The following is a 13,388-nucleotide window of genomic DNA, read 5'->3' as shown; positions in this document are numbered from 1 at the left end:
AGTTACATGTTTAGCAGATTCTGCTGTGACACCTCGACAGTTTTGAAGGACCAAATCTGGCAGGGGTGCCAGGTTTGCTCATTTTACATAGATCAGTCAGAACTATTTGGACTCATATATTCTCTATTGACGTATTCCAAAATAACTTGATATAAGCTGTTTGGAAATAAAATTGGAGCGAAATGCACTTTATGACGTTTGTTTGGGTCGTTTAAACATGAGACGTGAGAAACTGAACAGAAGTGAATCTTTTTAATAAAGTAGGATAACGACGAGGCATTGAAGCACGTTATAATTCAGATGGTGAAAACGATTCATTCTACATTTTATTAAAAAAAACAAAGATACCATATCTTAGTGTGCTTAGTGTTTCAGAGGTGAAGGTAGAACGTGTAGATACTAACCTGCAGGAAACACAACTGGCAACTCCACAGCACGCTCGCTTCCTCTGACGTTAGCTGAAAACTCAACAACAGAATGCTCCGGTTAGTTAGCTAATAACCGTCTTCTACCGTTACCGGCTAGTTTAATCAGTGGATACTCACCTTGCACTTTACAAGGACCCTTGGGACTGTTGTCCTAACGTTGTGTCGTAGTTGACAACTAGCTTGGTTTCATGGATAAATGCCGGCGCAAAGTGGACAACATAAGCTAGTCTTTTGCTGTGGCTAAATTAGTTAGCTAGCTAACTAGCGCATATGCTAGCATTAGCGTGACTAACGTTACGTCCACAGGAGAACATTCTGACTTGGAGGAAGGAAGGGAGGAAATTGATAAGTAGGAACACTGTGCACCGTTGCTTATGCAAAGCTAGCACTTTTTTCGACTCTCGTCTTCAAGCACCCTGACGCATTTGGAAAAGGTGACTATTTGTCCATCCTGTGCGACATATAACACTTTTTGGTCAATAATATAGCTGTTAGTGGGCATAGCTAGCTGTCAACAACAACAGTCCTTCTGGCTAGCTGTATAGCGGACGAGAGCTAGCACGCTGGCCACGAACTTTAAAAGTCAGATGCAGTTCTATAACTGATTTAGTTCAACTAGCAAACCGGTGTTTCAACTTTTAATTGGCGGACTCTTTCACTCAGATCCGCTCTAGCGGTTCTAGTGAACAGAAGAAACTGATGGCAACGGAAGTTATTGAGAGTGAAGCGGTGCTGAAGGGTGTAGGTGATATGAATTTAAACAAAAGCAGCCCAGATTTTGTCACTCCCAGGAAGACTCTTGAAGAGCTGGGAAACAGACAGGCGTCTAGTCCTTCATCTTCTGGAGTGTCTGGAGAATGTGATGAGGAGGAACTAGACGAATTAGAAAATAGCACAACGTCTACAGTGGAAAATGGCGAAGAGGCACTTCAAGAGAGTCTAACCAAAACAAGAGGTACGCCACAGGAAAGGACAACTCCAGACAATGAGCAGGAACAGCCAGGAGCGAGAAGCTCTACCCCGGTGAGCCTCCCCCAGCCCCGCTGTCCCCCTGGACCCATTGGAAGGTCTGTATATGTGTATTTTTAAGTGTGGTTTACATGTTGGCAACTTAATTATATAAGCTAGTTCCTGGTTTCATCTCTCCATTGCAAACATACTGTTCTCTCTCAGAATCCAGCACTAGAGACAGATGCCTTGTGTTCAAGTGAGAGTGTACTCTATTGCAAAGGTGTTTAAAAGACCAGCATTTATACAGTACCAAACAAAAAATAAATAATGTTAAACTGATTCAGGAACACCCTATAGTGGATTTCAAATATAAACTTAACATCATTTATTTTCTAATGAAATGCTTAGTCTAAAAACAGGCTTGAATACTAAAAGTGAAGGATATATCTTTGTGTAAACCCTGTGACATTTCTGTGTTTAAATACACTTATAGTCTGTTTCACATCACGAATATGGGTCAATATTGGCATGCAAATGTTCATTAGCTTTTTGTTCGATTTTTAATGCACGTGTAACATTTCATGATATTTCAAACATCACAAGTCCCCTAAAATGTGCTCAAGGACTACAAATATAAAATATAGTTAATAATCTTTACAGTTTGAATTAGCTGTTCACAAACTGTTTTCGGTTTTCTGGCTTTATATCTAGACTTTTATATTTATGGTTCCCCACCCTTTCCATCATTAAGATGTGACCTGGTGAGTATGGTGATTGACACTGCAAGAAAAGGTGAAGACAAGGAAGATTATACGGTAACACTTTACAATAAGGTACACAAAATGTGCTTAGTTACTGAGTAGTGAATAAGGAACGACTCGATAGTTAATGGTTAGTTAATGAGGAGTTCCTGAGTGACTGTGATTGAAGAACTGATGGTTAGTTACTGGTAAACAGACTGGGGGGCAGAGATGGGGTCGTTACTAAAAAAAAAGTAATATATTTCATATTACATATTACTTTAAAAAAAAAGTAATATATTACACTACTTCGTTACTCTCTACATAAAGTAACTCGTTACTTTACTCGTTACTTACTTTACTCGTTACTTTACTCGCAGGGCCGGCCCGCCCCTCCCTACAGGCAGATCACGCAGACTGCTAAAGTTTCAAATGTTCTCTTTAGTTCAGTTTCCATTGTCGCATAAGACTGATCCAGATAGCTCTGACTATGGCTGTCCTCTGTCTCCTGCTATCTGTATTTTGCGCAGTATATCTCTGAACGATGCGATGGTGATTCCACTGTGCAAATGGGCAACATTACCTCTACTATGAAGGATGCTCCAAGCCTGTCCATCTCTGCTTTGGTTACCGGTCCTCCAAATTCTAATTTGTGCTGCTTCGGAGTCGGCGGCGGCGCACTCACAACATCCTCACTCTGGGTTTGGGGGTCCTTAGCTATTAGCTTCACCTTAGCATGTGTTCTTTGCAGGTGTTTGTTGAGGTTTGACGTGGTGTTTGCAGCAGTGGATAACAGCTTCTGGCCTGGACACAGTTTGCACCTCACCGTCACATTCCTGTCTATTCTTCGGACGAACTCAAAATAATGGGCATACCTCCACCCCTCGAAAGTTATCGCTGACTCTGCCATGTTTATGCAGCACTGCACGTGGAGATGTGGACGCGCAAGTCGCGCAGATTACGTACATATAAACCTGCGGCGGAATCCCCTCTTGTCTGTCAGTGTGATTATGACTGATTTTATAAAAGTAACGAAGTAACGCGTGTCGGGGCAATGTTAGTAACTGTAGTGTGATTACTGAATTATAAAAGTAACGCGTTACACTACTCCGTTACCGACAAAAGTAATATTATTACAGTAACGCGTTACTTTGTAACGCGTTACTGTAATTACTTTAATTACTTTGTAGTTACTTTGTAGTTACTTTGTAACGCGTTACACCCAACTCTGCTGGGGGGTACTGTATTAAAGAATGATTCGTTAATGGTTAGTTAATGAGGAGTTCCTGGGTGACTTTGATTGAAGCAATGGTCCGCTGCAGTAGGGCACTTTTAAACCGGCCATCTTCGGCTGGCTTAGGTCCCACACTGGATCGACTGGTGGATGTGGATCCGACTCACGTGTTACTGCTTAAGTCATCATTACTTACCTTACCATTACTTAGGCAGATTAAACTCAAGTAAAGCATAAAAAAGAGTAGTTACCCATTACCTAATGATTACCTTACCGTTCCTTAAGCAGTTTGTGTCCCCTCAAGTAAAGTAATGCATGAAAAAGAGTAGTTACCCATTACCTAATGATTACCTTACCATTACTTAAGCAGTTTGTGTCCCCTCAAGTAAAGTAATGCATCAAAAACAGTAGTTACCCATTAACTCATCATTTCTTCACCATTATCTTATCATTAGTTAAAGGTGGGGTAGGTAAGTTTGAGAAACCGACTCAAGATACACTTTTTGTTATATTCCATGGAATGCTCTTAACATCCCGATAGCAATGAATATCTTAAGTGCTTTGACCAAAAATCCATTAAAAAAATTAATCTGTGGAAGCCGTAGTACTGTAAAAAGCACGACCAATCATTTTAGCCGGCCCGGCTAAAATAACTGGATGGCCTACCTGCCTGTCAGCCTTCCATCTGTGCACAAACTTATCTCGTGCCCTCATTGGTCATGTGCGCGTTCGTGTGTGTTGGAGGAGGGGCTCTGTAAGGAAGTGGCAGATTTTTTCCGGCTGTGTATTTTCAAATTTTAGCGCACTCGAGTTGGTTTCTCCAAAATTACCTACCCCACCTTTAAGCATTTTAACAAACAAAAACTGTTGATGACCATGAAGGATCTACAGCCACTCAAGTTTACATTCAAATTGAAACAACTTTTTTAACGTTTTGAAAAAAGTCATATGAGTATATACTGTTTACATGAGGAACATTACAAAAAATGAAAATAAAAACGACCTTTTATAAAATAAAACAAAACCCAAAGCTGCACTCTTCTGCACTTTTTAATTATGGGCAAATAAAAAAAACAGCTGGACAAGAGAGCATCAATGTTTTAACGGGTCACAACTGCAGGTGACTCGTTATCAATAGAGTATGTGGAAGAATGGATAGCGAAGCATCTCCTATGTCATCTGGCATTTATTCTGAGGACAACAAACACACAATGTCCTTTAACATCCACGTTGCACGTCACATCACCACATCACTGCTCACGTCACTGTCATAGTATACACATATTACAGAATTGCAGAATAACTATGAAATTGCCAAGATAACATTACCGTATTTTCCGGACTACAAGTCGCACCAGAGTATAAGTCGCTCTCAAAACGTGTCGTTAAGAGAAAAAAAACATATATAAGTCGCTTCGGTGTAGGCTATAAATCGCATTTATCCACTGAAGTCCTCATCCTCTGTGTTGCTGTGAAGATCTCACTATCACCGAGCTAGCTATCCATCCAGTTAAACACTTTCAAAGAAACTCCAGCACAGATGTCAGCTTTACTGAAGTTTAATGAATTGGTGAAACTGTAAACACAATACAGACATGGCACACTGTTATTAACTGCCCGACTGACTGAGTTGAATAAACAAAACATAATCCACACAATGAACTGCGGCACATAATGCTGATACGCTAATTAGTCTAGCCGCTAATTAGCTTAGCCACTCGGAATTCTCACTGTATATATACAGTTGCTGTTAAACACTTCCGCCAACTGCAGTGTCGATGAAGCAGCATGTCCTGTTCCGGGCTGTGCTCAGACTCTCCATCAGAATCAGCTCCGATTAGACCTTTCTGAATCCCGACAGGATGGTGTCGGTCGTCACTGAAGCCCATGCTGTGTCGATTCAACTCACAACATCCTGGAAAGTTACATGACTTTTTTCTTCTTCGGTGGTACAGCTGTTTTCAGTTGTCACGATTGTATATCTATTGGCTGGAATTTGAACGGCGCAGTCAGACGAAATTCCATAAATAAATCGCTTCGGAGTATAGTCGCAGCTCGCAGGATACAGTCAGACAGGTAAAAAAACGCGTTTTATAGTCTGGAAAATACGGTATCTTTGAGTAATCAAATATAATACAAACATACCTGAGGACAACAAATAACATCCATGTTGCACGTCACATCACTACAAAAACAGAAGACAGGAAACTCGGTACCCCCAAGTCTGTTAACCAGTAACTAACCATCAGTTCTTCAATCAAAGTAACTCATTAACTAACCATTAACGAATCATTCATTAATACAGTACCCCCCAGTCTGTTTACCAGTAACTAACCATCAGTTCTTCAATCGCAGTCACTGAGGAACTCCTCATTAACTAACCATTAACTATCTAGTCGTTCCTTATTCACTACTCAGTAACTAAGCACATTTTGTGTACCTTATTGTAAAGTGTTACCGATTATCATATTGTCTAGATAGTTGAAACCATGGCCACTGTTATTCATCCTTTTCATCTGACTCCCTAATGTAGCTGATGATTTTCGAGGCACTTTCAATCCAAGGGTGTCCTTTAAGAAAACCACATTCCTGGGGCACTTCCACTGCACCTCTCTCGGTTGGATTTCAGATGTTAGGGGATTACAACTATACACAAGCAAAGAGCTCAACTTTTTGGAAATGTTGAGCACCAAATACCCAGAATGTTTTTGTGTCTGGAAGCACAATACGGTCGTGTAAGTGATTAATGCATCAAAGGGAGCTCTGTACAGCAGAGATGCAGAGACCATGGTCCGCATTAGTGAGTGGCCTTATGGTTTATAAACTAAGCCTTTAATACAAGCTCCAAAAGCTTTTCAAGAAGCCAGTGATCTTATTATGTGGCAAGTTAGAAGCTGAAACTCTAGAGGAGATATTCAATCAACATGCAGTAACGTGATTCATCAGATAATCAAATATTTGATCAAAAAGTCAATAAGCCCATGTCATCTTGTGAGGACTGGAGAAAACATAACTTTTTTAATATGAACATAAGCAGGGTTTCGCTGACCTAATGTAATGCTAAGGTCGTAAGTAACAGGTTGGGTTAACCACAACACAGAAAGCTGTTATTACCCGTTATTATAAAGTATGCATTAGAACTATAAGGTTTATCCTAAAAGCCAAACTCTTGGTAAGCACTTCAAGCAGTATTTCCAGCTGTGAAGATACAAATCGCTTGTTCATGTCACTGTAACCTTTGCTAATGAAAACTGAGGAGTTAGCTCTAGCCTATTGATTTTAAGTGTCAGGGAGAAAGTCAGTAAACCTATTTTGATTCTTGTGTTTTGCTCCATTGAATTATTTAAAAATCAAATTCAAAAAGATGCAGAACAAAAAATTATGCCTAACCTTGTTTTAAGTATTATATGCTTTTATCCAACTTTAGTATGGTGTATCTAATGTTTTGTAGCCTTCCATCATTATCCATATTCATTACCCTGTTTTAGTCGCTGACATATAAACCCAAGAATAAAAACTGCCTTTGACTCCTGGTCGTTGCTTCCCCCATAATCCTTTGAGTATTGTACAAGTCACAAGCAGCTGTTCAAAGACGACTTATTATGTGTTTTGTTTGTCACGGATAATCTCTGCTGGCCCTGCTTTTGATCTTAATACATGTGTATTACAAGAGGGCCTTTTGGCAATTAGAGATTGTTACACTTAAAAGATGGCATAACCTTTTTTGATTTCCATTTCCAGCTTGGAGCGCCAAGAGTCAGTTGCCACAACAGAAGCTCGTCTAAGGATGGAAGGAGTTGAACTCAAAGAGGAGTGGCAGGATGAGGACTTTCCACGGTATTGTCAATCGGTCATAATGTTGTTCATCACATATGGATTATAGTTCACAGATTTGTTTCACACCTTTGTGTTTTGAAAGTCACATGAAGTATAACCCTACTGAAAGCTTTATCTCCTGCTGTTTGATTATTAGGCCCCTACCGGAGGAAGAGGAGCTGGAAGATGAGCTTTTTGCAGGAACCTCTGAAGAGATACACCCTGGTAATAATAAAAGTGTATTGCTTAAAAAAGGACACATTTTCAAGTATATCTTAAAATCCACATTGTGATCAGAGATGTATTAGTCAGTATAATACTCCTGTTCATTCTCTCAAAAATGCGTTCTTAAGTTCAGCCAAAACTAATATCATCAGTCTGAGTTATCAAACACAAAAGGGTATCTAACAATATGTTTCTTTTACTGCGAATCCTCTCAGTCAGTGAGAGGGAATATTGAAGTGAAAGACCGTACTGTTGGAAGAGATCATTTGATATCATGACTCAAACTAAAAAGAAGCCTCATATTAGTTTTAGCTGAACGAAGGAATGGACTCTTTAATTGTTCTCACAGACAGTATAAACACTGCTGCTTTGTCCTCCACCCCAGGCTATGGAATGGACCATGGCAAGAAGGCAAAGAGGAAGCTCACCGCTCCGGACATCAGTCTCACTCTGGACCGCAGCGAAGGCTCCCTCCTCTCCGATGAGCTGGATGAGAGCACAGAGCTGGACCTCGATGACATAGACACACCGTCAGACAACAGCAATGAGTTTGAATGGGAAGGTAAGAAGTTTGTATCATGACAGGATACTAATTACAGTTTTTAACCCCGTTTGTTCCAGTTTGTTTAAGTAACACTGAAAGTTCAAAGAGTTCCTTTTAGATTGACTTGATGAAGAGGGAGGTGCAAAGATGCCTTTTAAATTGGACCCAGATGAAGTCTACAGTTGTGTCATTTGTTTATGAAAAGAAGTACTCTTCTTTCTCTATTGGCTTTTAACACAGGATCAAATGTGTTATCAGTCCAACATTTTATTTCTGGGTTCTATTGCCTTTGTTTTTATTTCCTTCCTGATTGTACATATATGGGGTAGGCAGCTGACTGCCTTCAGTGCAGTTAAAATGTGCTTTGTCGTTTTTCTGTTTCCGCAATGCTGCCTTCCTCTTTTTCACTTTGAAGCAGTGTTTCCCTTCTCAGCCTGGAAACAGCCTGGAAACAGGCTGCAGGCCAGCAACAGGTTTCTCTCTCCCGTGTGGTAAGGTCTTCTGGACAGCCCCCATTTTGTTCTGCCGAACCACGAGTCAATCAACCCATATTGTCCCGATTTTGTTTTGTTGTCTGTTGTTCAACAAATCATGGGGAGGTTTTGTGTTTCATAAACTTCATTTCAGTTATTGTTTATATGCATGTCATTTTTTTTCCCTTGAAATGCGTTGAGTAAACAATCAATCAAATTCAATCTGCACAGTAATGCTGCAGTTATCACAAACTAGCCATTTTAACACCTGCTTACATCTGCTATTTGGTTATTTGTCATTTGCTGTGTCACACACAGGAAATGACAATTAATTAATACAATATAGCACCCAAATGATGCCAAATTAAATTGGCCTTTAATTGGTGATGCAATACATTTGGCATTTTACCACCTAAAATATATTTTTACATTATTATTCATTTGGTAGTTTATTTTATAAACCTTTTACCATTCATGTCCATGCTAAATTTGAGTATGAGGATCATACAGTGCTCTAAAGGAAACAACTGATTACTTGAATGGACTGCTTACAGAGATCCTTATACAAGTGTGTTGATGTGATTTGGTTGCACTATTCGCCTTTTATTTTATTTTTTGCATGCTTGACCTATGATATTTTAAACATTTACTTGGTGTCTAGATGATGCATGGTATAAGACATTGTGCACATCATGCACCTATATATTCTACAAAAGACATACAAAAATAATCAGTATTTGCACGACATATTTATTTCACATGCAGGGAACAATTACAGGTTTTCTCCCAGGAAATGGTGTCAGGTATTTGTAAATGTTGACCTCAAGTGAAAGGGAGACATGGAAGTTGAGATTTGATTGTTGGTGTTGATTCAGAGAGAAAGCATGCAGCCCAGATGCAAAAAGTAAAAGCAGAAAATGTTATGCAATCTTAATTTCCAATGATTACAATGCATGTTATTGAAAATGTAAACTATGAATAAATTGAGTGATCTAAACATTTAAAAAGATCAGACAGGTCCGTCTGCTTTGATTACACCTGACACAATCCCATCCATTGTGTGTGTAGCCTCCAGGCTGTGGGTTTAAAAATGCCCCCTCTCCTTCAGATGACCTCCCCAAGCCGAAAACCACAGAAGTCCTACAGAAGGGCGTGGAGTCCGTCCAGGAGTACTCCGCCTCGGAGGAGAGGGAGGAGGGTCGGCGCTGGAGGGTGTTTCGCATTGGAGACCAGGAGCACAGAGTGGACATGAAGGCCATCGAACCTTACAAGAGGGTTATCAGCCATGGAGGTCAGTGGCATAAATAATAAACTGATGGAAAAGTTGAACAGTCTGTGAACTTTTTTGACAATGAAAACAGTGTTTTGATACTGAAACATTAATTTTTCATGTTTGATTTTTCACTGTAGGTTACTATGGAGACGGTTTGAATGCCATAATTGTGTTCGCTGTGTGCTATATGCCTGAAAGCAGTCAACCAAATTACAGATACATCATGGACAATTTATTCAAGTGAGTGTTTATTTGATTTCTTCTGTCCTTGTGAGCGAACCATTTGGATCCAGCGCTAATGCTATTTCCCTGTTTCCTGCAGGTATGTCATCGGCACACTTGAACTTTTGGTTGCTGAGAACTATATGATTGTGTATTTGAACGGGGCCACCTCAAGGAAAAAGATGCCAACTGTCGGTTGGCTCAGGAAGTGCTATCAGCAGATTGACAGGAGGTCAGTCGCAGTGAACATCACACTCAGAAACAAGCAGAGCATCAGGCCAATCCTCAGACAGTTGTATCTAATATGTGATTAAATGTTGTCTATTTCCCTCCCTTTCTGTACAGGTTAAGGAAGAACTTGAAGTCTTTGATAATCGTTCATCCCTCCTGGTTTATTCGCACGCTGCTGGCACTCACAAAACCTTTCATAAGGTAATTTATAATGTTTAAAGTCACTAAAATGATTAAATTAAGATTCACTCTGGTAACCTTTTAGATTCTGACATTTCCCCTTTTTTCTTTTTTGACAGCACCAAATTTAGTCAGAAACTCCAGTATGTGTTCAGCTTGACAGACCTTGCAGAACTGGTTCCAATGGAGTATGTGTCCATACCAGATTGTATCAAAGAGTAAGTACAGTCCACTCAAACACACGCACTTTTCAAGCCAAATCAGACCTTCTGGGATATGGCAACATGTTCTTTATATGATACACAAGCGTTGTTATGTTTACATAGGGTGGTACTCTGTTGAGGGAAGATATTTTGTTTCCATATGAAGTGAACCTGGTGACTGCAGATTTTACAGCTGTGCAATGAAGCAATACTTGAAATATAATAATTGAAAAAACCTTGACTCCACCAGTAGAAGTAATCTGACATGTATTTACCTTTTACAGATGTAATCCAGGCCCTACTGTGCTTAGAAAAATAATATATATTTGAACAAATTAGAAAGAAAAACGTCATGTCCCTTGCTTTTCCCCTCTATTATCTGGCTGATTCTGCAGACTGTGGTTGGATTTCATCTGTAGGTGGTGCTACAGTAACATTTAGCTTTTCCTGTATGGCCAGTATAGACAAGATGTCGGGGGTTTTAAGGCTGACTCACTAGAAGAGATCCAAATGCAAGCTACTAAGATTTAAACACAGAACAGCATAGCCTTGTGCACTCATGAGTTTATTTAACGTTCAACAAGTGTCAACATTACTAAAAAATGTAGATTTGTTTTGTCCCATAAACGGCTATCAAGGAATTTGTCTTTTCCTCTGGTTGACCTTCGCTGTTCTGCATCATTATTGAGCTCATGCTGTATTTTCTACTTTACCTGATGCGGGCCTAGTTTCCATGTGGCTTTTGTAAAAGCTTCAATGCAAATTCATCTCTTTACCAAATGTGTTTGCTCTTTTTGGATGTCTGGTTGCTGTTGGCTGTCATTCTTTTTTCCTTAACTCCATTTCCCTGCCCCCTCTTAAGGTTTGACGAAGAAAAAAATAGGAAAAGCCGTAAAAGGTATATACACTAACAACCAGGGTCAGTCTCAGCATTTTGTTGTTTTGCAATTCACAAACTAACAACGAAATGATCCGTTGGCTTTCAAAAATGCAACAATACACTTCATTCTGTCCCGAATGTTTGTAGTTGGATGATTTGCTGTCCTCTCTAAATGTCCCACATTTTCCCCTCAGTGGATTAAGGATGTTCACTCAATAGCAAACTGAGAAGCTTGATTGGTTTCCAGAAATAGGTGGCTTGGTCATTATTTAACCAACTTAATCTAATTTCTGAGCCAATCCTGTAAAGTACATTTCAAAATCCATTCTTGTTTATATGTTCTCTATTCTTGCCTCAATTTAATATCAGCGATCTGTATGTTGTTAAAACATATCATGTAGCCTATTGCATACCAAAGGTACTGGTACAAGGTACAGACACTGAATCCTTGGTTTATGTAAGTAAGTAAGTCAAACTTTATTTATATAGCACCCTTCTCAACACAAATGTACAAAGTGCTTTACAGTACAGTACACAATTCACAGTACAACTAAAATGTAGAATAAGCTGTAGTCCAGCTCATACGTTTCCAGCTAAATAATTGCATTGCTGCTTTCTGATATTAAAGTTGGGGCCTCAAGTAGATCTTACTTTGCATGGTTCTTTTTAAAAACCAGGTTTAGAATTTGATCTTGGGTAAGTTTGTTCATGTTTGTACGACTGGTGGGGTGGACCTACAGGGAAGTCTTTGTCACTGTGGTTTGCACTGTAACCATGTCCTCACACGGATGTACTCGATAACTCTCTCACTGAACACTGGGCTTGTCCACTCTCACAGCTCTCTGCATGACTCACTGCATACCCACTCCTTGCTGATGTTTAGTAACTACCGCAAACCTTTGTTACCCTCATGCACACAGACTTTTTTCCACTCTATAGTATACTGATAAGCACAGATAAGGGGGTTATTGAATTGCAGTGATGTTGTGGCTTATCAAAGTAAGAATGTAAGGCATTTACTGTATCTGTATGCAGATGGTAAGTCTAGTAAGTTAAACTTTTAAGTGAAAAATGAAATATTCTCTCATACTAAAAAGTCCCTTTGGTAATGGTGTAGAGGCAATGATCACATTTCAGTATGTCATAATATAAAAACGTTTCTGTGGCAGGGCAGCCTGTTGTTATTCTATATATCGGTTATCTTGTTATATGACCTGTCATCCCAGTAGCACAGGTGTCTGATCACTGTTTAATTTCCCTGCAGAATCGACCAGGACTCGCACGGCAAAGTGGAGATCGCAGCGGCTGCTGTTCCAGAGTGACCCTGCTGGCCCTCACGATGTGGAGGAGGAAAACGATGGAGAATGTTTCAAACAGCCACTCATATGTTTATGTTCTGGGCAACGTGACTGAAAACTTGTTTGCATCATGAAGTGCCTTTTTGAAACTGTGCTGCCTGTTACATCGTGGGACTTTTCACAGTTTGATCTTCAGCGTTCTTCCACTTGCTGTCTGAAATGTTTTTAATTTTATTTTTATTTACCGCCAATATATCATGTCCAACTTAGCTTATTGGTGTCCCCTAGTTACTGGTGTATCTACACGTTATGTAAGGCACTCTGTTACAAATGATTGATGCATGTTCTGCTTTATTACATTTAAATATATATTTATATTCAAAAGGTGACAAAGGAGAGAAATTAATATATTTTTATGGTTGCTCTGATTTTAAACTGCATTTTAGGTCTCTGACCCGTTGAGTGGCATTTCATTGAACACGTGTTGACAGCCCCTTTTTCACTTTTCACTGCTGACGTTCTCTATCAAAATCCTGCCTGGGGGAAAATAAAGTTTTATTTTTTGCCCTTCACTCAGAATGTGCCCTTTGAGTTGTGTAGGGAGAACATTTGTGAAAGCAATAATCTGAAGCAAAGATGTAGGTCTTAATGTAACATTTCCTCCAAGTAAAGTCATGGATGTCATCATTG

The 13,388-nt window shown here is 39.6% G+C and overlaps 1 protein-coding gene across 2 annotated transcripts; it reads left to right on the top strand.

Moving 5' to 3' along the window:
- Positions 1-423: 423 nt before the first annotated feature.
- bnip2 (BCL2 interacting protein 2) lies at positions 424-13,382 on the top strand. 2 transcript variants are annotated; one of them, XM_034141489.1, is made up of 11 exons: positions 424-1,495; positions 7,095-7,190; positions 7,327-7,394; positions 7,780-7,956; positions 9,520-9,702; positions 9,822-9,924; positions 10,007-10,138; positions 10,252-10,338; positions 10,437-10,535; positions 11,383-11,418; positions 12,665-13,382. In XM_034141489.1, the coding sequence occupies exons 1-11, from the start codon at positions 1,128-1,130 to the stop codon at positions 12,720-12,722; spliced, it is 1,407 nt and encodes a 468-aa protein (XP_033997380.1). In that variant the 5' UTR covers positions 424-1,127; the 3' UTR covers positions 12,723-13,382. The 2 variants fall into 2 exon arrangements, with proteins under 2 accessions (XP_033997380.1, XP_033997381.1); XM_034141490.1 differs by lacking the exon at positions 11,383-11,418 and having other exon boundaries at positions 425-1,495.
- The last annotated feature ends 6 nt before the right edge of the window (positions 13,383-13,388 follow it).

Source organism: Trematomus bernacchii, unplaced genomic scaffold (assembly GCF_902827165.1).
Source record: "Trematomus bernacchii unplaced genomic scaffold, fTreBer1.1, whole genome shotgun sequence".
Lineage (NCBI taxonomy): Eukaryota > Metazoa > Chordata > Actinopteri > Perciformes > Nototheniidae > Trematomus > Trematomus bernacchii.
The sequence above is the reverse complement of the archived record's forward strand: the minus strand, read 5'-3'. Positions and strand labels throughout refer to the sequence as shown.